Here is a 26266-nt window from a genome sequence, read left to right as displayed (position 1 = left end):
TCATTATTTTTGCCGTACCAACAGCATTACGAACGATTGGTTAGACCTATATTATCGTCATCCTTTCTTTATACATACAATTGCAACAATTTTAATAACACAGAAAGTATGACACTTGTAATGCTATAGATAATTGCACACACTTAATAAATGTAGAAAAGGGAATGCAACGATAATGTTCTGACTGTGCATAATTTTTTGGTCTGTTTTTTTAAATTATTAAAATAAAAAAACGTAGTGAGTTTATAATAACAGTAAAAATATATTAATAGTATATAGTTATCAATGAAGCAATAAAAATGTTAAAAAAAAAATATATTGCAAAAATGCAAATATAACAAGAAAACATTTGTGGGCAAAATAAGTAGATAAACACATGTGTGAAAAAAAAGAATGTTCATTGAGGATACAATTACAGCACCAGCTGAAATATCAAAGCTTCAAAGTGAATAAATTTGACTATTTAAGCAAAATAAGCAAAACATAGAAAGTTGTGCATACATGCGTAATGCACACAATTAGGTGGTTTCGCCGTGGCTTGTCAAAGTAAAACAACAAAAAAAATTTCAACAATTTTTTATTTGATAAGACAATTTGAATTATTCTGATAAGCAGATGAATGCAATAAATGTATACGACATATTGTATACATATAAAATGTGTATGTAGCTATATATGCATGTGTGCATATTTTAAAAAAACAATTTGTCGATGGAGTTGGACAAAAGACGCTCATTGTACTCGAGTTTTGCCTTTTAATTTGATCTATTTAATTTTGCGAATTTCGCTAATTTTTTTTATTTTCTAATTTTTTTTATTTTCTAATTTTTTTTAATTGGTAATTTCTTTAATTTATTAATTTCTTGCACAAAAACCGAAGCCAACTTTCGAAGCCACAGTTACTCGTTTAAAACGGGAGGTACAATGGGAGAAACAACTGGATAGGGTTTTGTTAATGAAATGTTTGCCATTGGGTAATTCATTGAGTTACTAATTTTTAAACTGGCATTTGCATCATATGATATTTGGTTATTAAAATTTGGTGATGAATAATTCATGGTTGCAGGATTGTTAATGAAGTTGTATTGGTTGTTACTGTTACCAATTGGATTTATGGATTGGCAAGGTCCTAAAGCATGCATGTTCATAATATTAGCATCCATAGGTATGTTATTTATGTCTCTGAATTGATTGCCACTAAACTGATTAATAGAATTTTTAAAATTTATGTTTGGATTCATATTAGCTTCATTTATGTTAAAAAATTCATTATTTTTATTATCATTATGTAATAATAATTCGACGGAGTTGCTTCTACCTTTCAAAGTTTTTTGGTTATTATTTTTATTCCAATTGAACATAAAACAGCTTTTATTGTTTTGGGATGTATTGCTACCATTTGCATTACCATTTTTTGAAATATTAAAATTGTCTTCTTGGTAATATAAAGGTAATAAGAGTGGATTATTCATAGCATCTTTTGGTATAGGATGCTCTATAATACGTTGAACATGAACAGGTACAGGTATTTCTTTATATCTTGCTTCAATTTTAGGACATAGAAATTCTTGGACAATTTGAATTTCAACTGGAACAGGTACATTTCTATCTACCAATTTTTCAACAGGAAAAGTTCTATAATGTGCCATGGGTACTTCAACAGGTTTTGGAATATGTCTATATTGTGGTGAAACTATATTTCTATAAATATGTTGTACATGTGGTACTTCTACAATTTTTTCCACATGAAATGGTCTATCTATAATTTGTGTATATGGAACATCTCTTTTAACAACTTCTGGAATATATTCAGGTACTTCTTCAATTTTTTCTATATTAATATTTTTTAATTCAATTTGAGGTATTTCAACGATTTTTTCTTTTATTACTTTTTTTGGTACTGGTATAATTCGTTCCTGTACCATTACTTTTGGTACTTGTATTATTTTTTCTTGATATACATATTGTGGTACTTCTATTATTTTGTCAACGATTTTTATTTGAGGTACTTCAACAATTTTTTCTTGAAATATGGTTTTTGGACATTTTTTAATTCTTTCATGTATAACTGGTTTAGGTACATGTATAAGTTTTTCTTGTAAAATAACATGGGGTACTTCTACTAATTTTTCTATATATTGAACTTGTGGAACTTCTATAATTTTTTCTTCGATTTCTGGTTTCATTACTTCAATGATTTTTTCTTGAACTAGCGGTTTTAACATTTTTGCATTTTCTGGGATTTTGTCTAAATAATTATTTTCATTGCCATTACTCGATTCTTTTAAAAATATATTGTCTATTGCATTGTATTGCTGACCATCTTGATCTACACATTTAGTGGCACAGTTGCTAGTTTCACAAAATTTATATCCTTGATTTTTATATGTGGATCCCTCTCCACAATTGCTCTTCATTTTGTATGGAAAATTAAGAAATTTTTTTTTTTGGCTAGATTTACCCAGGCCTTAAATAAAGGATGAATTATTAATTTGACAAAAAGTGTGCAAGGAGTAAATAATTCGGAATGGCACAAAATAAGATTATATCAAATGAAATATGATTGGCGAATAATTTGAACAAAATTATAAAAAATAAATTGTATGGGAAATGGGTCTCTGTATAAATTATATACTTTTATATTATTTATTTTATGTGTAAAATAATAAATATATACAAACAATATAAAAGAAATAAAAAAAAAATATATTATTTATAATGTTCAAGCTTAAACTAGACAAACGGACACGAAATTAAAACCCATACTATATGATAAGTTATTAAAGTCTATTAAAACATATTATAGAAAGAACAGAAAAAATATATATATATATCATATATTTATATATTTTTTTCGTGTAAATATGTAGACAGGTTATAAAAAAAACAAAAAGAAAAAAAAACACTTAAACAAACAAATTACAAGAGTCAAATTAAATTTTTTTTAAAATAATTTAAATATATATTGAAGTTCAATGAAACTAAGTTAATTTATGCTTATTACACTTATTTATAATAAATGTACTATATAATATATATATGTATAGTGTGTTTATTCACATATATACGTATATTTTGTTTATTAATGAGAAATATATATTTTTTTTTGAGTGTATATATAAAATTTAACTTTATAAAAAAAAAAAAACATGTCGTAATTTTGTAGAATCATGCACAAAATAATTGTGTGTGCATAAAAATTAGTAAAATAGGGAAATAAAATTAATATATTTTTTTTTTTACCTTGCCGTTCATATTTTTTTTGTGTCCGAGTTTTTGGTTTTTTTATACTTAATACATAAATAATATAGAATTTGTTTAAAATAAAAAAAAGTGAGTATTTTAAGTTTATATTTATAGTGTCAAATTTGAATTTAAGCAAGTAAATGGATTTTAGGATAAACCCATATAATAATAATGATAATAATAGTAGTAGAATAAAAAATATGTTAAATTAAAAATGTGTGTAAATTTTATTAATTGGGTTGGAAATTATTATTTGTTTAAATATGTTGTTGCACACTGATTTTTATTTCTTTAGTATTGATTAGTATATTTCAAAAATCGTTAAATGAATGTGTAATTTCTTTTTTTTTTAATAATTGACTAACATATAAAATTAAACATTAATTTTGATAAGATTAAAAACGAAAAAAAAGAATAAAATGTGTTAATGAAATAAATAAACATTTTGGGGGGAAGTATAATTTTTTTTCCTCCCCTGAATTTGTAATGTGTCAAGAGTTAAAGAGTTGGAAATTATGATATAAAAAGAAATTGCAAATATATAAAATAAACACTTTTAGATTGGTCTAAAATTCTTGTAATAATTTATTCTATTTTTATAAAGGTGTGAAATTTCGTTTGAAGCGAAAAAAATTGTATACCTTTTAGGCAAAGGATAATTAATAAAATATGATATAGAGATATTTATAATTATATGGTCATATATTTTTAGTAATGAATAATGTGTGGTTATACTTTTTTAAAATTTTAAGATCAAATATATGTATGTAAAAATGCACATTATTGCATTTGGGTTGGTTATTATTTCCCCTCCTACTTGTCTATTTCATAAAAAAAATGGTATACATTCATATAAAGGGATAGCTTATAAATTAATATTCTATGCATTGTATTGAATATGAATAAAAGACATAATATATATAACAGTAACTTTCATGATCCTATCTATTGTTAATTTTTATTTATTGAAAAACGGATTGGGGTTTTATATAATTAGCTAGATCATATAGAAATATTTTAAATATGCCTACTTGGTATGTTCATTAGTTTAGTTTGATATATGTTCGAATTAAAAAGGGTATAGAAATATTAGTCATCCTATTTCCTATTCTACAACAGAATTAATCTTTAATATGAATGGTAAAAAAAAAAATGTTGCACACACTGTAATTTATTGTCTAAGTTTTTAAGTATCCAATATAATAAAAGATAAATAAAAAAAAACAATAAATAGATAGTAAAATAATTCGAGATAAAGATTCTCAATTTTGATGGTTTTAAGCGATGGTAATTAAACAATGAAGACAATTTTGCGTGTACATTTTATCTGATTATTTTAGTTATGTTTTTTTCTAAAATTTATGTTACATACATTTTATAAATAATACCAAAATAAAAATTGCATATTAAGACTGTGTCATCACTAAAACTGCGTCGTCACTAAAGCAACGTCTCTTTTATTCAAAGTAGGCAACTAACTGAGCAGGTGAAAATTGTTGAGCATAGCTAAATAGTCTAACCCATTTAAGCTCGAGTTTTGCATTTCTTTACTGTTTTCCATTTATTTAAAATGTTCGATGCATGTAAAATAAATAGTAATTGTTGCCATGATGATCCGGAGGAAGATAATAAACAGGATGAAAATGATTTTATTTATGAAAAAAACATGAGGGCAAATAAGAAAGAATTAAAAAGCATGATGACAAGTATGAAGGAAATAAAAAGCATGAGGACAAGTACGAACGAATTACAAAACATTATAGAGGGGAAACCAGATATGTCAAAATCTGTGGAAATTAGTCAGCACACAGAAAGAGAATATGTAAGTCATTTCATATGTAAAATAATTATCTACATATGTATACATTTGAAAGAGTAAAAAAAATTTTTTTTTTCTTCTTAATTTTCAAAGGTGGCTATAACAGCTTATCAACCTGTTGATATTGTAACAAAAACTGTAGAAGTCCCTTTTGTTAGAACAATAGAAACAATTGTGCCAAAAATAACATATGAAAGTAAAATTAGAGAGGTTCCAAAATATTACTCTAAGTTTGTTGAGAAGGTAAATCTGCCGAAAGTATTCCCAATACACATGAGTTTTAAATGTCTTAGTTTTTCCAAACTTTTTGTTTTGATCTTTCTTGTGTTAGGTTGTAGAAGTCCCAGAAGTAAAATTTATTGACAAAATTGTAGACGTCCCGAGAATACAATATGTATATAAATATGCTCCGAAGGTTGAAATTAAAGAGAATATTATAAAACGCCCAATTATAGAAAAAAAATATGTTGAAAAGTTTGTTGAGGTTCCTGAAGTTAAGGAGGTTAAGCGGTTTCAGGAAGTGGAGACCGTGGAATATGTGATAAAGTATGTCGAAAAAAAGGAAAAATAATAGATGCATGCGAATTTGTCATGTAGTAACTGGTTCGATTTGCTACTTTCATTTTTATATTTCACAATTCATAACTCTATTTTTTATCCCGTTTTAGGTACGTGCCCAAAGCGAGCAAGGATGACAAGACTGAGAAAGATGAAAAGGATGGGGAAGAAAACATAGCAGATAAGGAGGCAGAAGAAAGAAGTGAAAATTCCCAAATTGAGAAGAAGAGTGTAGAGAATGAAGAAGAATATAATAAAAAGGATACGAGGCTTGTTAGAAATGTATCTATAGATAATGATGTAAGTACAATTATTGGAAAAAATATGATGATAAATCAAGAAGATATATGTACAGGTGTTCAACAAATATATCCATATATGTTTACAAGATCAATGAATGAATCTGGAATGGTTATAAATTCGAATAGAAATTCAAATTTCGATAGGGCTGATAATATAGAAACAGTTAAAATAAATGAAAATGGTAATTCAATTATACCGACTCCTAGAATTGAACAAGTATTTAAACCAAAGATTGTTAAAAATATAGAAGTACAAAAGCATGTACCAATTTCTGTTGATGTTCCAATACCATATATGGTTCCAAAACCTATAGTTGTTAATGTAGATGTGCCTGTACTAAAATTTCGAGATACATTTGTACCTGTACCAGTCAGGAGAAAAATCATACCAAAAATAAAATGGATCTCTGATGTATATCAAGTTGATTGTATTAAAGAGAGACCATATTTAAAAATACAAGACATAATTAAACCAGTACCTTGTGATATAGAAATTAAACATACTAAGTTTATGGAGAGAGCATGTGCTATTAATCCGAATGAGTTACCACAAGATGATGTTCATGCAATGTGGATTAGAGTCAACGCTCATTTAGCTGAACAAAAGAAAAAGGAGTATGGGCATTTATATCCTTATTATAGAAGTAAGTGCAAAAATGTTGAAAATGGAAAGATGTTAAATGTTTGTAAACATTTTTAAGATCACTACCTTTGGTATATACATGTGACATTATCAAAGTGTTATATATTTTTTTTTTTTTTTTTTTTTTAGCTGAGTCTAGGGCCTATGAAAATGTTGTCGAAACGAAGGAGGAGTCCAAAAACTCGAGCGAAGGAAAAGAAACAGAGGAGAGAGAAATTGAAAGGGACAATTTTGTGAGTTGTGAGGTGGATAAAATGGAATCAAAAAAAAGCGAAGACGAAAGTGGGAATGAAAATGAAAAGGAAAATGGAAAGGAAAACATTTTTGAAGCAACAGAGGGCAGAAGTGAGGATGAGAAAAATGTAGGAACGTCTGAAAATGCAGAGAATGCGGCGAATGAAGAAGAAGGTGAAAAGGTAGAAGTTGAAGAAGTACGGGAAGATGTGTGCGCGTCTGAAAGTAAAATGAATGTAAACGAAGTGGATATTAGAGGCACCGTGTTTTGCAAGACGAACGAAGGGAGTGGTACTTCTTTTATGGAAGATGGTATGGTTTATAATATAGAAGGTTTTAATAATTTTATGAATGAAAATGATATAAACTATCAAAAGAATTTAGAGGAAGATCCGATTGCATGTTTAACCCCAAATCATCCACTTGCTATGACATATTTACAAAACAAATGGATATCTACAGATACATTGAGAACACATGAACTTTATAATTATAATTTTGTAAATGCAAGTGTACATTCTAATATAAATTTACAAAATAGAAATAGTTTTACAACAGATTTAATGCAAAACAAAGATTTTTTAAAATCAGCACATCAAATTATGTCCCCATTTAAACCCGAAAATATAAAAAATATAGAAAATTGTTACAATCGAATAATTATGAAAAATGCTCATGAAGAAAATAATAAATATGTACAAGACAAATATAATAAAAATAATTTTCATTCCAATTTTAACACTGAATTTATTAATGAAAAATATATGAACAGTTCAGAAAAAAAAAAGTGTGACCATTCTGAAGACCAATGTTGTAATTGTTTTTGTGGTTAAGGTAAATGAATTTTCAAATTTACAAAATAAAAATATGTTACTTAAAATTGATTGTACTATTAAACATTTTTATAAATATGCTTGCCCATTTCTAACATTACAACATTGTGAAATATGTAGAATGTTTAATTGTATGGTTGGACTTGAATTAGCCTATGTTTATTGTTATTACACAGGTTTATTTTGCATATTTTTACTTTCATTATACATCCATTTTTATGAACAAGCTGTTTGAAAAAGTTGAGATGTGTGTACATGTGTTTATCCATTGAGTAAAGACATTTTTTTTTTTTTACAATTTTATATTGTCATTTTTCATTAATATTGAATAGACAAAAAATATGAAATTTCAAATCGTTTTATTTTGAAGAATGTTATGGGAATATTAGGCAATCGGTTTGTTAAGTTTATTTTTTTACGTTTTCTATTTGAAGGGTGACCATATATAGGAGGGTGTACGTACAGGTCGATATAGGAAGTGCTATAACTTTTTTTAAGGTTTAATTTGTGTTTGTATTATATTAATGTAGTGAAAGTCTTAGGTGATTATAATACAAGTTCAATAAAAAAGTATGATCATTATAAAAATATACAATCATTGTAAACATATGTTCATATAAATATATAGAGCATTTTAAATAAGGTATATTTTCTTGTCATATTTTTCAAAATGAATTTTTTAGAGTTTGCCTTTTTGTTGTGCTACCTCTTTAGCGCCACTTTCGTTTTGGCGAAAATCGACATAATACAGTCAGGTGGGGTGAAAGGTGGAAAAATGGAAAAACATGTCTGCAAAGTTGCTTCGTTGTTTTGACGCATCATTTTCTGCTTCGTTTTTCGTTTTTAGACTATGGGCAGGAGAATTGCTCCTCGGATGAGGCCAAATTGCTGGGGAAAGATTTTTACGGAGAATCATGTGGAGGCAAAAATTTGTTACCAAGCATAGAATGGATAGACAATAATAATATGACAAAGTCTTATATTATTACATTAAGTAGTGTTAGTAATTCAAATATAGTTTATCATCTTATAGCATGGAATATACCTTCATATATAAATACAATAAATAGTTTTTCGATTTTTGATGAAACCAAATCTCAAGTCGGTCTAAACACATATAACAAAAAAAATTATCAAGGACCTTGTCACACATCAATAAATACAGAACACACAGGATGTTTAAAATTGACTTTATACGCATTAAGTAAGTTGTAATTTTATGGAAAATGCTGTACATATTTTTATAATGCACTTGTTTATTAACATTTTCCAATTTTATGGTTGAATGCAGAAAAGGAAACGATCGAATTGTCTGACGATGCGGATTCCCATGAGTTGATGTCATACCTTAGGGCAATGAGCAGAAAAGAGAACATAGTTATAGATGCAATATCATTATATTCTATTTTCATTCCTCAAAAAAGTTGATTATTTTAAAATGAAAAATTATAAAGTTAGAAAAAATTATGTAATATTTATGTAGTGAAAAATGTTGACATAATTTATAAGAGACACAAAAAAAGGAATGCCTAGTTAGAGAAATTGTTTTCAATAAAAGTTGAAATATTTTTAAAATAAACATCATTTACTTTTGTTAATTCATTTATTTCTTGTAAACTTTTATGATTTGTATTATTAATAATTAAGGTTAGATTAATATTTTCTATTTTTTGTTGTAGATTTTCTAAATTTCTTTCTAATTCTCCTTGATAATATTCAAACATATTTTTTTTATCTAAGTTATCCCAATTAGATAAATATGAAAGTGCATAAGACCATTTTAATATTTGTCTATACTTAATTATTAGAATTAAAGAATCTTCAAATTTTTTTAATTTATTAATATCTAAATTGTTAATTTTACAGAAATTATGTAAAAAATATAGTTGCGAATTTATTGTAAAATTTTCAACATGTTCTTGTGCATCAAATCTTGTTTTATAGTGATTGTACTTGTTTATTTCTAGGTGTGACTTTTTTTTCTCACCCTTTTCTACTTCTTCTTTATTAGTGGACTTTTCGTTTGGTGTTTCTAAATATTTATTGCAGTTGTAGAACCCACCTTTATGGCTAGTCCATTCTTTGAGACAAAGCCAACAAAAGCTGAACCCACACATACATTTAATATTCATACATCCTGATGTTTTTTCAATTGGTTTATCACAATTTGGGCATTTCTTTGTATTTGCATTAATCCATTGAATATTTTGATCCCCTTTTGTTTGTAATTGATTCCATGTTTTAATTATTGAACATCTAACTGGTCTATGAAAGGGTTCTGAGCATATAAAACAAAAGTTATAACCACATTTACAAATTATATTTACATTTTTATATTTACTATTATTATTCACATTTTTTGAATCCTTTAATAATAGCATAGATTCTATTGTATATTCACATGCATCATTTGGACAATTTCTTAAATTATAACTTTTTTTAATATAAACATTTAGTATCAATTGTTTATATTGTTTATACATATTTTTATCACATAAAACTTTCCAATCAGATTTTTTTACAAAATATTTACATTCTGTATGTATGCATTTTTTATGTATTACATGTTCATCCAAATCATTTTTAATTCCTGTTTTTAAATATTCTATCCAGCATTTATTTGAAAATCTATGACCACAATCTAATGCATATGTATCGTCTATAGAGCATTCATTCAGTAGTATTGGGCAGGTAAACTTTGTATTTTTATCACTATTATTTCCAAATTTGTCAGGGTCGCAGTTTTTATTGGGTTCATTATTTTGCGGTTCTACTTGTGGTGCATCTACGTGTTCATATAACTCATTTTCAGTTAGATGCATCAAGTTTGTGGTTCGACGAACTTTTGTGGAATCACTAAACCAGTCTTCAATTAACGATTCGGAATTAAAATTATAATGTTTCATAATATAATATGCATAATCATATTTAATATTTAGTAAAGATATAATATTATTTATTTCTTCTTTAAGTTTTTCTTTAATTTGTTTTTTATTATATATAAGATAGGAATTATTTTGTGAAAACTTTTCAAAATTTGTTTTAAAATATTTTAAATACAATTGCATACCAGATTCATGAGATTTATCAGATATGCTATGCTCCCCTTTTATAATGTTACATACTTTATTATCTTCATTAGGTAATTCATTTTTGTTTATTATAACTTTTTTAACAATCTTAAGTTTTTTATCGGGTCCGAGTTCTATTTGTATGTCTACCCCATCGTCTGTTTTTTGTTTTGGGAGATGTATCATTGTGCTTGGCAATTTGTTTTTTACAGCGTATTGGGGAAGGTGTTAAATAGTTATATGGTTATCCTGTTCGTTTTCATATTTCTATTTTTGGGTATCCTTTGGAAGTTTATTTATTAGGTTAGAGAGGTAAACATTTGTGAATCGGATATAGGAAATGAATAATAAATTGTAATTAAATTATTTTAAAAAATGAAAACTATTTAAAGGCTTACTAGTTTGTATATTTTCAAAACTACAAATGAACGAAATTTTATCGACTATTTTGAAATGTTCAATGTTTTCGATGGGAAAATTTATATTAGGCAAAGTAGAATGATAGAAGGGATAGTATTTTTTAATTTTATATATTTTTTTTTTTTTTTTTTTTTTATTTGATGTGTGTAGTGAGTGTGGAGATTTTGTTCTCATAAATGGAGGAGGAAACAAAAAAAATATTTTTATATGTAAATTGAAATATGCAAATTTAATCTTTTAGTTTTAAAACGGTTTACTAATATTTAGGAACGTTTTTATGTGCATATTTATATTACTATAAATTGTATATAAATAAAAGGAAATAATTTTGGCTATTTAAAAAAATATAATTAGCTATATGTGCATATATAGTTTCGTTTTAATTGTGAATAATTATTGGCATAAAGATGAATTTAGGAAATGCTACATTATATATTATATATATATAAGTTAGTTTTACATTTATTCTTTTTTGTATTAGTATATAGAGAATAATCTGAAAAACCTTCATACAATATATGCGTACACGTTTTATGATAACATTTTTTTACCCATAGCTTTAAAAAAAAAAATATTTTTTGGATTTATTATTTAATTATAAAGTGTGCTTGTAAATTAGTACTTGGTGAGACTCCCGATATTGTGACTTAAATTGTTTAGGAAAAAAATGATGATGCAACATTGCAAAAAAATATTAAAAGAAATAAATTCAAGGAATAAAATAAACTTGAGAAATAGCCAAAGGTTTATAAACACTAGTAAGGCTAATTTAAAAATAGTTAGGTGTAAACTATTTGATATTGGAGAGGGAATATCAGAGGTTGAAATTACACAATGGAATAAACAAGTAGGAGATGAAGTTTCTGAAATGGAAAGTTTGTTGACTGTACAAAGTGATAAAGCTGCTGTAGATATAACTAGTAAATATAGTGGTATACTTGTAAAAAAGTATGCTAACGATAAGGACATGATAAAGATAGGTTCTTATTTTTGTGAGATTGACACACAGGATGATGTAGGTGAAGAAGAAGGGGAAGAAGTTGACGAAGCGAAAGAAGTAGAAGGAGTAGATGAAGTGGAAGAAGCGAGCTTTGAAAAGAAAGCAAACTCAACAAATGTTAAGGCCTCCCCAGGTACTAAAAAGAAAGCACAAGAATATAAATTAGATATCAATGCGATTGCAAAGCATTTTAACAAGGATAATATAACTATTGAAGATGTTGAGTTGTATTATAAGGAAAATAAAAGTGATGAAATAAATAAAAGTGCGAATGAAAAAATGGATATTATGGAAGAAGTACAAGTAAAAGGAATTAAACTTAGTATGTGTAAAAGTATGAACGATTCTTTAAGTATTCCTTTATTTCATTTAAATGAAGTATATAATGTTGAAAAAGTTGTTAAAATAAGAAAAGAACTTAAAAATAAAATAGCAGAAAGTGATAGTGGTATAAATAATATAACAATTTCTAGTATATTAATAAAATTAATATCAAATACTTTAAAAGAATTTCCAATATTAAACTCTAAATTTAATGCCAAAACAAATACTTATGTAGTATATAATAATCATAATATATGTATAGCTATGGACACACCTCATGGTTTATTAGTACCAAATATAAAAAATGTAGAAAAAAAAAATATAATTGATATACAAAAAGAGTTACTAAATTTACGTAATAAAGCTATGGAAATGAAATTATCTAAAGATGAAATTGAAAACGGAACAATAACAATAAGTAATTATGGAGCTATTGGTGGAACATTTGCTACACCTATTATATTTGATAATCAAGGTTGTATTATTGGTATATCAAAGATTCAAAATATGATTTCTTTAAAAAATGGAGTTAATAAAATAAGCTCATTGGATGATCTTGAAATTGCCAATAATATGAACATAACATATGGAGCAGATCATAGATATATAGACGGAGCAACTTTAGCTCAATTTTCAAAAAAATTAAAAAGTGTAATTGAGAATATTGATACAATTGACCCATTTTCAATTTAATTTGTATCATTTCTTAATTATATAAATCTTTTTTTTTTTTTTATTGTACATAAAAAATCATAAGAAATACATTCAAGTACTTGGCTGTTTATCCTTTGATTTTCGCTAGTCCTATCAAAGGCTATCTGCACACACATGTATATAATATAATTTTAATTTCATTAAATACAATTTACATATTCAACATTGTATTTTTTTAAAAACTGCATTTATTTTGTAACCCAAATAATGCACAATCGTAGTTTTAAAGTAAAAAATATAATCGAAAAAGTCTATACAAATTTAAAAAAAAAAAAAAAGTAGGAAAATGGTTGTAGCATTTTTATTATGTACAAGTCAGGCAATTAGTTGCGTTGAAATGTCAAAAAATTATGACCATGTCTGATTTTTTTTATACATGAAAAAAATGTTAAGACTTGCTAGGGGTTTATGATGTAACATAATTAATTGTAGAATAAGTCGAAAAATCGGTTATTTGATTTGAATGTTTTTGGGTGTATTGTATAATTTTTTATCAATGATTTGAAATTATTTAGATAGGTGTCTGTTTTAATTAATTGCACACCATCCCTAACAAGGATATTATTATTGGGTGCTATAATAATAAATGATGGTAAATTTTTGACTTTAAATTTATTAGCTATATATAAATAATTATCAAAAGGTAAGCTATAGAAATTTGTATTTTTTAAAAAATTAATATAATCTGTATATGTTTGATCAAATGGTATATATATGATTTCAAAGAAGGGGAAGTAGGTTTTAAATAAATTCAAATTATTTATAAATGATACACAATATTTACACCATGAGGCTCCAAAAAATAATCCTAAATATTTATCTTGAAAATATGATGAGTCTATTTTTTTTAATTCATTATTTTTGTAATAACATAAATTGTTCATATAATTTTGTGAGGGTACTTCATTTTGGGTAGGATGCTCTGGAGCTTTATCAACTTTACAAGCCATTTTATGAAATATCACTAAAATTAAAACATAAATATTTTATTATGAGTATGTGTTTTTTTGCTAATAATTCACCCCTATATATATGGGGATTATAATATTTTTTTTTTCGATTATTTGACAGTTTGTGGGTATTATATTATAGGCTTATTTTTTTGTATTTTTTTAAATTAAACATAAGAATACGAAGAACTTAGGAAAGGTCATCGAATAGTTGCGATATTGGTATAAGTCATAAAATTGTATATTTGGTGATTAAAAAAATTGACAGTAATAAAATATACACATAAATGAGACTGCATAATAAATTAAATGCGTGACGGAAATCGATGTTGAATAAGAAAATTAAATTATATTAAATTAATGGGTATATATTTTTATGAACAAAAATGTGAAAAAAAAAAAAAAATATTGAAGAATAAATATGGAGAAATCAATTAAGTAACGAAAAAAATTATCAAAACACGAATATGGTATAATCGTGTATGCACATTAGAGTTTAAAAAAAAAAAATCGAAATGAACGAATGAATGAATTTCGAAAAGATATTAAAAGTATACACACATATATAATAGGATTATGTATAGGTTAATAGGTATTTATTAAGAGTGTTTTTATTTTTATTATTTTTTCTTAAAATATTTCCTTTTTATAATATGGTTTTAGCATTTGGCTAGTTTTCTGACCATTCATAAAAAAAATGGGTATGCACACACAAATTTATTACTTTGACTAAAGGTTGAACATTCTGCTGTTGTTCATACTATTATCAATACTGTTCAAATCGATGTTACTTACATTTATATTATTAATTTGTTGATTAGTATTATTATTATATGGAGTATACTTTTTCAATTTCGCATAATTAATGTTATTAGGTGATACATTATTTATTGCATGTTCATAATTATCATGGGTTATTGGAATATTTTGTTGATTATTTTGGGGATATAATGTAGTATAGCTATTTTCATTTAAGATATTATTATCAATTAATTTTGATTTATTATAATTATTTTGTTGTATTGGTATTTGGTTATATGCATTGTTGCTATCACGATTTATATTTGCAAAGTTGTTTCTGTTAATTTCATATTTTAAATGGTTTTCATTATAGTTGTTTGCGGAATGATGCATCATAGGGGACATATTATCATTTGATGTGTGCATGGGCATATGATTTGAGGTTGGAGAAATGTCTGGTATAACTGGCCAGGCATTGTTATTATTATTTATGTAGTTATTATAATTTCGAGCATGCTCAGGATGTTCGTTAATGTTTGTGTCCTTATGGGGCCGATGTAAATGGGCACTATTCCCATAATGATAATCAGAAGAATTGATTTTTCCAGTATATTCATTATTAGTAGGGTTAATAGAGATATGGTCTTGATTTTGTGATAAATAATTTTTTGATTGATGGTGATCTTGACTTTGATTAGGTGTCCATTCTACATTATTTTGTGCATGATAATTAGATGAATTAGCTTGAAAGGATTGCTTATATTTATTTGTGTAATAAAAATTATAATCAAGTTTGATTAAAAAATTATGAGCATAGTCATCAATATTATTATTTACATATTCCGTTAAAAGAAGGAAAAAATTTTTAAAATGTTTATCATAATGTTTTATTGTATTATGTATCATAGATATATATGCTTTATCTCGTAATAGTTCATTTATAAATTTTTTTTGATAGTTATTTTTATCTGTTTTATTATTTGTATTAAAATTTTTTTGATTTGATAAATCTTTATTGATTGAATTATTCTGAACACGTTCAGGTCGAGATCGTGTAATATCGCTAGCTGGATCATTTTTGTTAAAACTGAATTTTAGGATATGTCTTGTAAAAATATGAGCAATGGAAATAATTTTTAAAATAGAGTTAATAATATTTTGATTAATAATAAAAGAATATTTAAAAATATTATTTAAATAATTATTATGAATATATATAATATCATCAAAAATAAAAGTTTCTTTTAATTTGTCATTCATAGACATATATTCCGATTTTATAACATCATCCTGAACATGATAAATATAACATTTGATAAAATGAATCATAGATTCTCTAGTATGTATACATAACATTAAATTATTTCTACATTCATTAGTCATATCAACATTTTTAATAAACATATGATTTATCCATACTTCGGTTAATTTATGTTCGATATATTTACAATAATTTAATATACGAAATATTAAAGTATATTTAAATATAGTTATATTATTAAATATTAAATTATATGGAAAAACATTATGATATGATAAAATAAGACCTTTATATATTTCTACATTTACATTTGTTTGAATATTAATAGGTGATTTTGATCGTTCCTTTATTTGTGTGTGTGATTGGAAATTGTTATCATAATTATTATTTGATTGATGTCTATTTGTATTATCATTTTCATTACTATTGTCACTACTATCATCCATATTGTTTCTACTTCTTCGATGGGTATGATTGTTCCCAATAGAATTTCGAGCTGATTTATTAAATTTACAAAATTTTTTTAAATCAATAATGAGATTTATATTGTCTGTAATATTTAAAATATCGGAAACATGAATAGTATAATCTTTTCTATATTTTAAATTATCTAAAACTGATGATCTTAAAGATATATCAAAAAAATTTTTGATTTTAGTAAGCACATTATTTTTTTTATGGTTATATAACTTTTCTAAATGGTCATGTGATAATATATAAAAATATTTTAAATAATCGCTAATTTGTAAAAAATAGAAAAAAAAATGATGTCTTATTTTTTCTTTTATATCAATATTTTTTATGTACAATTCAAACATTTTTTTGGATGCATATAAATGTTGATTATGTATAAGTTCTTCATAAGTTTTTTGTTCTGAGTCATATAATAAAAAACATTCGTTATTATTTGTTTGGTCTATTAAAAATTGATTATTGAATTTGTTTTGATTGTCATAATAATTATGTTCATCTCTGAAACGATTTTCCGAATGATTTATATCAAATCCGGTGGCACTTGTTTTTCTTTGTTTTTTATAAGTTATATATGATTCGATGGAGGAAAATTCGTCTGTAACTTTATTTTGAGCTTGTTCATATTTGGTTATGGTTCCTGTATATGTATTCGTTTGATTATTTTGTTTTGACTTATTATAGGAATAGGTATTTGGTTTGTCTTCATAGTTGAGAAGAAGTAGCTTGCCAGGTATGTATGAACAAGACGAGTCATTATAATTATTATCCGAAAAATTTAAATCAAAAAATAATGGTGTATTAAAATTAAGTATAGTCGAACAAGCCAATAATACGTCTATATATTTTCCAGTAATAAATATTTGATTAGCAATTGATTTTAAAAATTTTGGAACTTTTGAATTTAATATAACATATTTAGCACCCCAATAATTTGTAGACAAATCAATATATTTTTTAAAAATATATTTATAAAAATTATGATTAATATAATATATTTTATTATTTTGTTTATAAAATGGTGTGATATGTTTATTCTCATGAATAAAAAATTCTCTAAATGTGTCTTTTACTTTACCATGGAATATATAATTTTTGATAAAATCAAATAATGGGATAGTAATATTTTTAAGTATATATGTTAAAACCGTTTTATTAATATCATCTTTATTTAAATATTCTTGAAGTTTATAAATTAAATCAATTAAATATTTTGTGTCATTAAATTTTTTTTTTATAGCTATTTTGTTAATAATTTTATTTAACAATTTGGCTATTTGCATTAACGGCAATATACATAATTTAATTTTGTATAAAGAAATATCATCTGCTTTTTCTATATTAATATTAAAAAATAGATTAAAATCTTTTACATTTTTATTAAATAAACTATTAATAGTAAAAAATAAATTTTGTTGTTCATTATTTGCAGAAAAAGACATTCGATTTTCATCAAAAAGTGATAAAGCGATTTCTTCTTTTCCTTGCATATTCATTTTAGTAAAATTATAAATATTTCTTATATTTTGTTCAATTCGATTTATATGATTAATTATATGTAAGGTGATATTATTTAAACAGCATGAAAATATTTCAAATGTAGCATTACATGATTGACTTCGTTTATTTATTTCAATAAATTTTTGAATTCGTCTTAAATATATTCCTAGTTTAAGTATTTCCTTCACCATTTTAATATTACTATTATTTTGATCTTTGGAATTGTATATACTTGGATATATGACAATTTTATATTTAGGGATGATATATACTAAGTAGTTGTTAAGTTCTTGAAACTTTTTTTTATTTGTAGTATCCATTTTTGAATAGCTATATCTATTACTTGAACAATATGAAGAAGCAGAGGGTGGTTCATAATTTTCATCTTCTTCATCACTGTTACTATAAGATGATATAGAATAAATTGATGTATTACTATGTTTTTTTTTTGATTTTTGTATTTTTTTTGTTTTTTTTTCATCATATTCATTGATGTCTTTATGGGGTTCTAAACTACTTTGAGCATTATTCGCGTGAGAATCATTAAATGTGTTTTTATTTTGTTTTAAAAATGTTACTATATCTGAATAATAATTTTGATGGTCATATTTATAATACTCCTTTATGTATATTAAATTTCCATAACTATTATTTAAAATGTATAATATATCAATAATTAGTAATGATTCTTTAATATATAAATTGTAACTATTATAATTTTCTACAATCTTTTGTGTAATATAATTATTAAAATATGTGTAATCAGGGTTTGATAGATCTAGATTCGTTGGATTTTCTTTATTATATTCTGGGCGTATATTATGAATATTTAATGTGTGGCTAGCTAATAAATAATGATTAGCCATATCAATTTTATTATAACTCTTTAAACAAACATCATGAAAATTAAAGACTATATTTATATCTGTAGACATACAAAATAAATGATTTAAATTCATTTTTTTAATTAATACTAATTTATAAGTTTCTGATTCATCAATTATTTTATTTTTATCGCCGTTATTTATTTCTTCATTATATGTATGACCATGCTTTTGTGTATTATAATTTGTGTCTATATTTGAGTTATACTTTATTTTAGACGTAGCATTATTTATTTTCCTTACTCCCAATATTTCTTTTGTTTTATTATTTATTAATAAAAATCCATCGTTAACATATAATCTAGTATGACAATTTTTAATTTTTCCATACGAGTTTGTAATATCATATAGTACATCATTAATATCTACTAGCTCATTTTTTTTAGAACGATTTAGAAATTCATTTAGTAGGATACTTTTTTTGATAACAATCCATGAATTATATGTATCTAAATTAATAAATAGCGACTTAGTAAATTTAAGTTTTCTAAATATGATATCATTATTATTTATATATTTTTCATTTTGTATATATAGATTTTGTTCATTTTCTATATGATTATTTGATACACTTAAAAAATATAAATTTGAATTTATGTGTGTAAATACATTTTCATAATTATTATCTGAATCAATATCTGAATAGATTAAATTCCTTTTATTACTTTTTGAGCTTATAATTTTTTTTTTTTTTGATTTTTTTTCCAATGTTTCAGAAAAATTCATATTTCGTGTTTCAAAAATAGTACTATTATATAATGGGTTTTGTTCATTTTCGTCATCTTCTTTTTCTTCATTATTTTCTGAACTTGAAAATATGCTATTTGTGTTATTTGAAAAATCGCTAGTTGATTTGTCTTGGCTAGCTAAAATTTGATTATGAATATGGCTAGTCCGTTCATTTTTTTTTTTTGTGTATTTCGTTTTTTTACTTGACCTTTTCTGTATATTTATATGTTCATATTTTTTATTATTATAAATGATGTATATAATATCATTGTTATATATACAAGTATTCGTAGAGTTAACATTTTTACTATTTATAATTAAAAAAATATTTCGATTATTTTCATATTTATAAGGGTATGGATATTCGAGACTGCTTTCTTTATTTATTTCATTTATTCTTTCTTCATTAATTTTTATATTTTCAAAGCCATATATTTTATCATATCTACATGTGTCCATAAAATATTTTTTTTTAATATTAATATAGCATTTTGAATAATTATTGAATAAGCATAAGCATGTTCGAAATTTAGTATCAATTATATTTATTCTGTCTGCATTTTCTTTTTCCACTTTTTTTTTTATTTTTGTAATATCCATTTTAGGAACTATATGTGTGTATTTTGTTAATTTGTTTTTAAATTTTTATATTTTTCTCCAAACTGTCACATATTCAGTTTGTTTTCCTTATCTTAATGGGCATTCCCTTATAATTATTTAACTAATAAGAAATCAAAAAATTGTATAAATGCTTGTATATTTTGTAGTAGGGAATATTTTATATATGTATATACAATGATGGGTATATGTCTAATTATATATAAAATAAATGAATTATCTATAAGTAGAAAAAAAGATATGTACTAATGTAGGGGTATATTTTTTTTTTATTCCCTCCCTAGGTACCACACCTTTATTTTGTTTATGAGTTTTAGGGAGCATCACAAACTTTTATTCAAAATTTTTTTTTAATTAATTACGTTCCCTTTTCAATGAATTGCTTATTATACTATTGCATATTTTTTTTTTCTATTATGATTGAGAAAAATATTCTCAAAGTTTGAATTGATAAAAAAAATATATTATGAAATATAAAAATACACATTAATATGTGCATACATATATGTGTAAGTTGTATTTGCAAAAAAAAAGTAAATCAGCTATTTTTATGAAAGGCCTTCAAAGCTACAATTTTAAACATTTTCATTATTTTATAAATTTTTATGCCATTTTGAAAAAGTATAATTATTATAAAAATGGAATAATATTACAAATAAATTAACGGTAAATATTTGCACACCTTTTAATGCTTAAAAAATTATATAATGATAATATTCCTTTAATTCATTTTGCTTAATATTTATTTTTGTTATGAGTTATTTTTAATATAAAAAATAAAATACTTATATATTTATGCATATATTTTTTTATATGTATATAAAGTTTTCTCCGTTTTGTTCTTCTTTAATTATGTATTTAAAAAAGTAATTCAATTGTTAAAATATATGGAAATAATAAATACAAATAAAATGAAACAATGTCTTTTTAATATAAATACAAATTATTATGTAGTATGTATTTTATTGTTTGCGTGTGTAAATTTATGTAAGAATAAATATTTTGTATATATTAAAAGTCTTTATATAAAACCCAAGTCGCAAAAAATTGTTAATTTCTATATTTTTAAAATAAAAAAAGGGCTTGTAGTTATATCATTTTTTATACTCGCTATTATTAAAACGAATATTACAAAATTGAATTTTATAATTAAAAAAAAATACATAATTAAACATAAAGGATAGCGAAAAAGAGAAAGAAAAGGATAAACAAAAAAAAAATCATAAGTATATACTGCCATAGAATAGTACGTTATACCATTCATGTGTATATGTAAATATTTAATGTAAAAAAAATTATTAAATTTGGGGTAGGTCTGATTGTTTGAATAATTTTAAACGCAATGAAAAATGTGTATATATTAAATATTGTAATTTTTGAATAATCATTTTAAAAAATTCACAAGACAGTGGTATGCTATAACTATTGTAGTATTGTTATTTTGTTATATTTCCATTTTGTTTATGGTTTGACAAGTGTTTAAAATGAAAATAGAATTTGTAATAAGATCGACTAATTTCTTATACGCTATCTGGAACTAGAGCATAATAAATTCCATTTTCCTGAAAAAAAAAGTAAATGTGTAAAATGTGAAAAATGTAAAAAATTCTTAAAAAGGTATAAATTTACATGACTGTGCAGGTATTTTGTGTGCAAAAATAAAAATTGGCATTACTATTTTCTTATCATATCTTAAATAGGGCTCATCATAATTTAATGTCCAAAAATTGTATACATTTCTGTTATAATTAGGTAATTAAATATGTAAAATTATGGAATGTATGTACTACATAATTTATGAGAAATAAAATGCATAAGCTTTTTTAATTAAATCTTACTTGACAATTTTTTTGAAATTTAAATTTTGAAATTCCCAGCACTCTAATTCGGTATTGTATTTGTCTGTTATGTGGGTTGGTCTAAAAAAAGAATAAATCATAAAATAGAAGAAAATAAATTATGTCTTTCTTTATTGAATTAGTCATATGTAGGGGTGTAATATAACTTTTTTGTGTAATACCTTTTGAAGTGCTCGTAAAAAGTTACATTTGTTAATATCGTTTTTGTGTTACGCACAAATAAGTAAGTTATAAATGCAAATAATGTTATATTAATAAAATTGCATAGTATAACTAGTAAGCCAAATGCCTGAAATGAAAATAATAAAAAATATATAATATTATGAATAAAATTGTGGAAAAAACGAGAATAAGATTTATAATAATTATATTTACTTACATAATTTATGGTAGTATGAAACAATTTGAAATATAGGAATACGTAATAATAATTGAATAATAATAAAATAAAGGCGGAAAGTATGAAAAAGTAAAAAGATCGTTGGTTGTTTATTCCTGCAAAGAAAGAACATATAAATTAAAATGTGTGTGCACATGTATAAATATAAGCCAACATAATTGCATATGTCAAACAACTATACTGTGGCAGCTCTTAATGCATATGCTCAATTAAAAGATATAACTAAAAATGTATAAACAATTATGAGAACGCGCAATTGAAAAAATTAAAGCGAATTCGGCATGCTTATATATGCATATGCTTATAAATTACCTATGCAATTGTCTACCCACACACAGTGATGGTCTTGATGACTAAAAGGGAAAAGTAATAAAAAATATGAATGAGCAATAAAATATTAAGAAAAGTGCTGAAAAAATATGAACAGGCAATAAAATTTGACAAAAATATTAACACAGCTTAAAACGAATAAAACATTGACATAAAGACTTAAAGATGCTATTTTAATTTTCTTCATTTTTATACACAACGCAATGGAAGCAATCCGCGCAATGGTGAACTCGGGGTGGTTTGATAATATTGCATGTGACACACACATTCTGTAAAAAAAAAAAAAAAAATATATGACCAAGGAGCTAGCTAAAGGGAATAGACAAATCTCAATATAAATATATGTGTGTGAATTACCCTCGGGTTTTGGTTATATAATATGGCATTTCTGTAGTTAACATCCAATGAATTGATTCTTTCTTGTGATACTTGAGAGTATAAAGACAATTTGCTATATCTCAAATTTATGATTTGATCATTATATTCTAATATTTCATTTTCATTTACATTGTACATTGGATTTAATGGATTATTGGCTAGTAATAATTTTTTATTTATTTGAAATAGTTCTCTTTCTATATTATTTAATTGATATTCTGCTTGATTTTTAAAATCGCTAGTATACATGTAATTTGAATTATTTTTATTTCTATTCGTTAAAAATTTATTTTCTTTATAAAATCCAGGATTTTTAAAATATAAGACACACCATAAGAGTTGTTGAAATAGCCATAAAGATATCCATATAACAGATTTGTTGTGATGTGTTTGTATTTGTAAAAATGAGTGTGCTATATTAATATAAACAATTAGATTTAATAAGGCAAAAAACCAAAAATAAAAAGCATAAATAGTTTTACATATTTTTAATCCTTTACAAATTTTATTTTGTAATAACCATTTTTTAAGTAATATATATACTAAAAAATATCTATTGTTAATACATAATTGGAAAACATTAGTATTATTATTTTCAAAAGTAGAATAATAAACTAGATTTAAACATCCATAATCACATAATAGTCTTAATATATCTATATCAGTATAACGAACAGCTATATGTAAAATAGTGTTTCCATAAAAATCGACATGATTTATATTAACATTTTTACTTAGTAGCCATTGTAAAATACTTATGTTATTTTTTTTTACACCTAAGAATAGAGCAGTTTGCCCATATTCATTTTGTTCTTCTAAGCTAACTCCATTTAAATATAAAAATTCTAAAATGTGTAAAGCTTCTAATATTTTGTCTTCGTTAAATTCTGATATGGCTGTTAAGAATGGACTCATCTGCCTTCGATTTTTGTGAAAAAGAATAGAACTACCATAATGTTTTATTAATAATAATACAATTTCATAATTACTATTTTTAATTGCATAATAAATAGGTGTATCACTATTTACTAAATCTTCCTTTTCTATATCACAATTTAGAGCAATCAATTTTTGCACTAATTCTGTAAAACCAGAATAACATGCCCAGTGCATAATATTTATTGTGTTAAGCATTTCAATATCATTGTTTAAAATATACGGTTGTATTAATATTTGAAATTTTATAAAATCCTGATTTTTGGCACATTTTATTATTTCATATTGTTTTTCGAGAATATCTCCATCAATACTTTCGTTATCATCTTGCATTTTGTAAATTTCTGAAACTGCAAAAAAGAAACGAGCTCAACAATGTAGATAAATGAATATGTAAAATATGCATAGGTTAGTATCATCTATTTAGAACAAAATACATGAACAAGCAAGAAGACAATTTTAGACTTCCCGCTGAAATATTTATTATGTGTAGTATAAAAATTATATATGGATATGTATTCTTTTCTTTTTTTTATTTAATAAAAAATAGTAGGACATTGTTGTAGTGAGAAATGGAATAGAATGGTGTTACTTTAGTATGGTGAGGAAAAGAAACATATCCTTATGATGGTTAATAAAATATTTTTTTATAAAAATATATGGATATATTTGAATAATTTATGTGGACTTTATAAATTATTTTATGAGTTTTAAAACAATATTCATAAAATATAAGAAATGAATATATTTAAAATCCTAAGTGTAAAATAATTGATATGCTAGTTAATTTTTTTCCTATTTTTTTTACCGTTCTTAAATGTGTGTAAGACGGTTTTAATAAACATATAATGTTATTTTTTTATTTTTTAAGTTTTATACAAATTGGGGTATTAAAAAAAATATAAATTTGTTTTGCACATATGGAAATACGTTACATAAATTTAAAATGTGTAAATGAATATTTATACACATATACTATGAATATGTAATTTGTTTATTTAAGAAGAATTAGTTTATATATTTTTAACACATTGCCAATACAATAATAAAACCATAAATGTATTTCATTTTTTTACGGTTATTTTAATTTTAATTTTTTTAAAGGAATATTCTCCTATCATTCTTTTTGAATGTAACTCTTTCCATTTGTTATTTTACAATTTATGGATTATGGATGGAAAATAAGAAAATAAAAAAAATTAAAGTGAAATGTTTGGAGTATATAAAGACTTGTAAAATGCATATATATTTTTTTACTGTTACTTTTTAAAACATAATTTTAATATATTATACGAAATAGTGACAAAAAAGGGAAGGGGAATGTGTAAGAGTTATTGTATGCTTTAGACATTTATAATATATTTTTTTATTTCTTTTTTACAAAATTTATAAAAAATAAAAAAAAAAAAAAAAAAAAATTATTATTATAGCTATTTATAAAAGTAAGACAAAAAAAATTTATGTTTATGGTTAAAATGTTTTTGGGAATTATATTATTTATTTTGATAATCATTTGTTTTTTTATTTTAAATAAAATATATATTTTATAATAGATAGACAAAAATGGAATATTAAGAGTTAATGTTGTGGAATTAATTGATGAGTGTAAGCAAACTTATGTGCATATGTTAGTCTTATTATAAAAATTATAATATAAAAAATAAAGTTTAATAATAAATAGGATGTTCTTTTTCAATACTATGGTTGCTATTGTAGCAAATTTTTATATTATATGAAACCAAATAATATAGAAAGAAAGGATTGTTATATTTATAATATGCATATTTTATGTTATATACTTTATAAGGCTACATAATTATTATTATGATTAACCAGTGTTCATAATGCATTCTCAATTTTGCTACATCCCATGTTTTCAATTATGTAATACCTTTATAAGAAGTGGCAAAAAAGGGAATGATAATTATTTATAAATTTTCCAGCATTCCTTACGATTGTCACGGCGTGGCAAATTGAAATAAGTTAAAATTAAAAATAATTTTTTTCCTCCCATAATCGGTATATTCTCCTATTTATTCGTTTTG

General features: G+C 24.0%; 8 protein-coding genes across 8 annotated transcripts; 3 read left to right on the top strand and 5 right to left on the bottom strand.

The window, feature by feature from the left end:
* Positions 1–899: 899 nt before the first annotated feature.
* On the bottom strand, positions 900–2417 carry PCHAS_0403600 (inner membrane complex protein 1e, putative; the record flags this gene model as incomplete). The annotated part of the gene is made up of 1 exon (XM_737747.1): positions 900–2417. The coding sequence occupies one exon, from the start codon at positions 2415–2417 to the stop codon at positions 900–902; it is 1518 nt and encodes a 505-aa protein (XP_742840.1).
* Positions 2418–4816: 2399 nt separating this feature from the next.
* On the top strand, positions 4817–7635 carry PCHAS_0403500 (inner membrane complex protein 1a, putative; the record flags this gene model as incomplete). The annotated part of the gene is made up of 5 exons (XM_016799959.1): positions 4817–5068; positions 5159–5308; positions 5397–5611; positions 5734–6569; positions 6698–7635. The coding sequence occupies 5 exons, from the start codon at positions 4817–4819 to the stop codon at positions 7633–7635; spliced, it is 2391 nt and encodes a 796-aa protein (XP_016653264.1).
* A 670-nt stretch (positions 7636–8305) lies between these two features.
* Positions 8306–9063, top strand: PCHAS_0403400 (phosphatidylethanolamine-binding protein, putative; the record flags this gene model as incomplete). The annotated part of the gene is made up of 3 exons (XM_016799958.1): positions 8306–8390; positions 8483–8839; positions 8927–9063. The coding sequence occupies 3 exons, from the start codon at positions 8306–8308 to the stop codon at positions 9061–9063; spliced, it is 579 nt and encodes a 192-aa protein (XP_016653263.1).
* A 101-nt stretch (positions 9064–9164) lies between these two features.
* PCHAS_0403300 (IBR domain protein, putative) lies at positions 9165–10892 on the bottom strand (the record flags this gene model as incomplete). The annotated part of the gene is made up of 1 exon (XM_737729.2): positions 9165–10892. The coding sequence occupies one exon, from the start codon at positions 10890–10892 to the stop codon at positions 9165–9167; it is 1728 nt and encodes a 575-aa protein (XP_742822.2).
* Positions 10893–11793: 901 nt separating this feature from the next.
* PCHAS_0403200 (lipoamide acyltransferase component of branched-chain alpha-keto acid dehydrogenase complex, putative) lies at positions 11794–13143 on the top strand (the record flags this gene model as incomplete). The annotated part of the gene is made up of 1 exon (XM_731320.2): positions 11794–13143. The coding sequence occupies one exon, from the start codon at positions 11794–11796 to the stop codon at positions 13141–13143; it is 1350 nt and encodes a 449-aa protein (XP_736413.2).
* A 443-nt stretch (positions 13144–13586) lies between these two features.
* On the bottom strand, positions 13587–14114 carry PCHAS_0403100 (plasmoredoxin, putative; the record flags this gene model as incomplete). Its single annotated transcript, XM_016799957.1, has 1 exon — positions 13587–14114. The coding sequence occupies one exon, from the start codon at positions 14112–14114 to the stop codon at positions 13587–13589; it is 528 nt and encodes a 175-aa protein (XP_016653262.1).
* A 729-nt stretch (positions 14115–14843) lies between these two features.
* Positions 14844–20300, bottom strand: PCHAS_0403000 (spindle pole body protein, putative; the record flags this gene model as incomplete). The annotated part of the gene is made up of 1 exon (XM_740068.2): positions 14844–20300. One exon carries the CDS (start codon positions 20298–20300, stop codon positions 14844–14846), a length of 5457 nt encoding a protein of 1818 aa, XP_745161.2.
* Positions 20301–21838: 1538 nt separating this feature from the next.
* Positions 21839–24554, bottom strand: PCHAS_0402900 (palmitoyltransferase DHHC1, putative; the record flags this gene model as incomplete). Its single annotated transcript, XM_016799956.1, has 8 exons — positions 21839–21880; positions 21994–22057; positions 22157–22237; positions 22339–22466; positions 22557–22672; positions 22890–22930; positions 23103–23176; positions 23265–24554. 8 exons carry the CDS (start codon positions 24552–24554, stop codon positions 21839–21841), a joined length of 1836 nt encoding a protein of 611 aa, XP_016653261.1.
* Positions 24555–26266: the final 1712 nt, after the last annotated feature.

Source organism: Plasmodium chabaudi (genome assembly GCF_900002335.3).
Source record: "Plasmodium chabaudi chabaudi strain AS genome assembly, chromosome: 4".
Taxonomy (NCBI): Eukaryota; Apicomplexa; class Aconoidasida; order Haemosporida; family Plasmodiidae; genus Plasmodium; species Plasmodium chabaudi.
The sequence above is the reverse complement of the archived record's forward strand: the minus strand, read 5'-3'. Positions and strand labels throughout refer to the sequence as shown.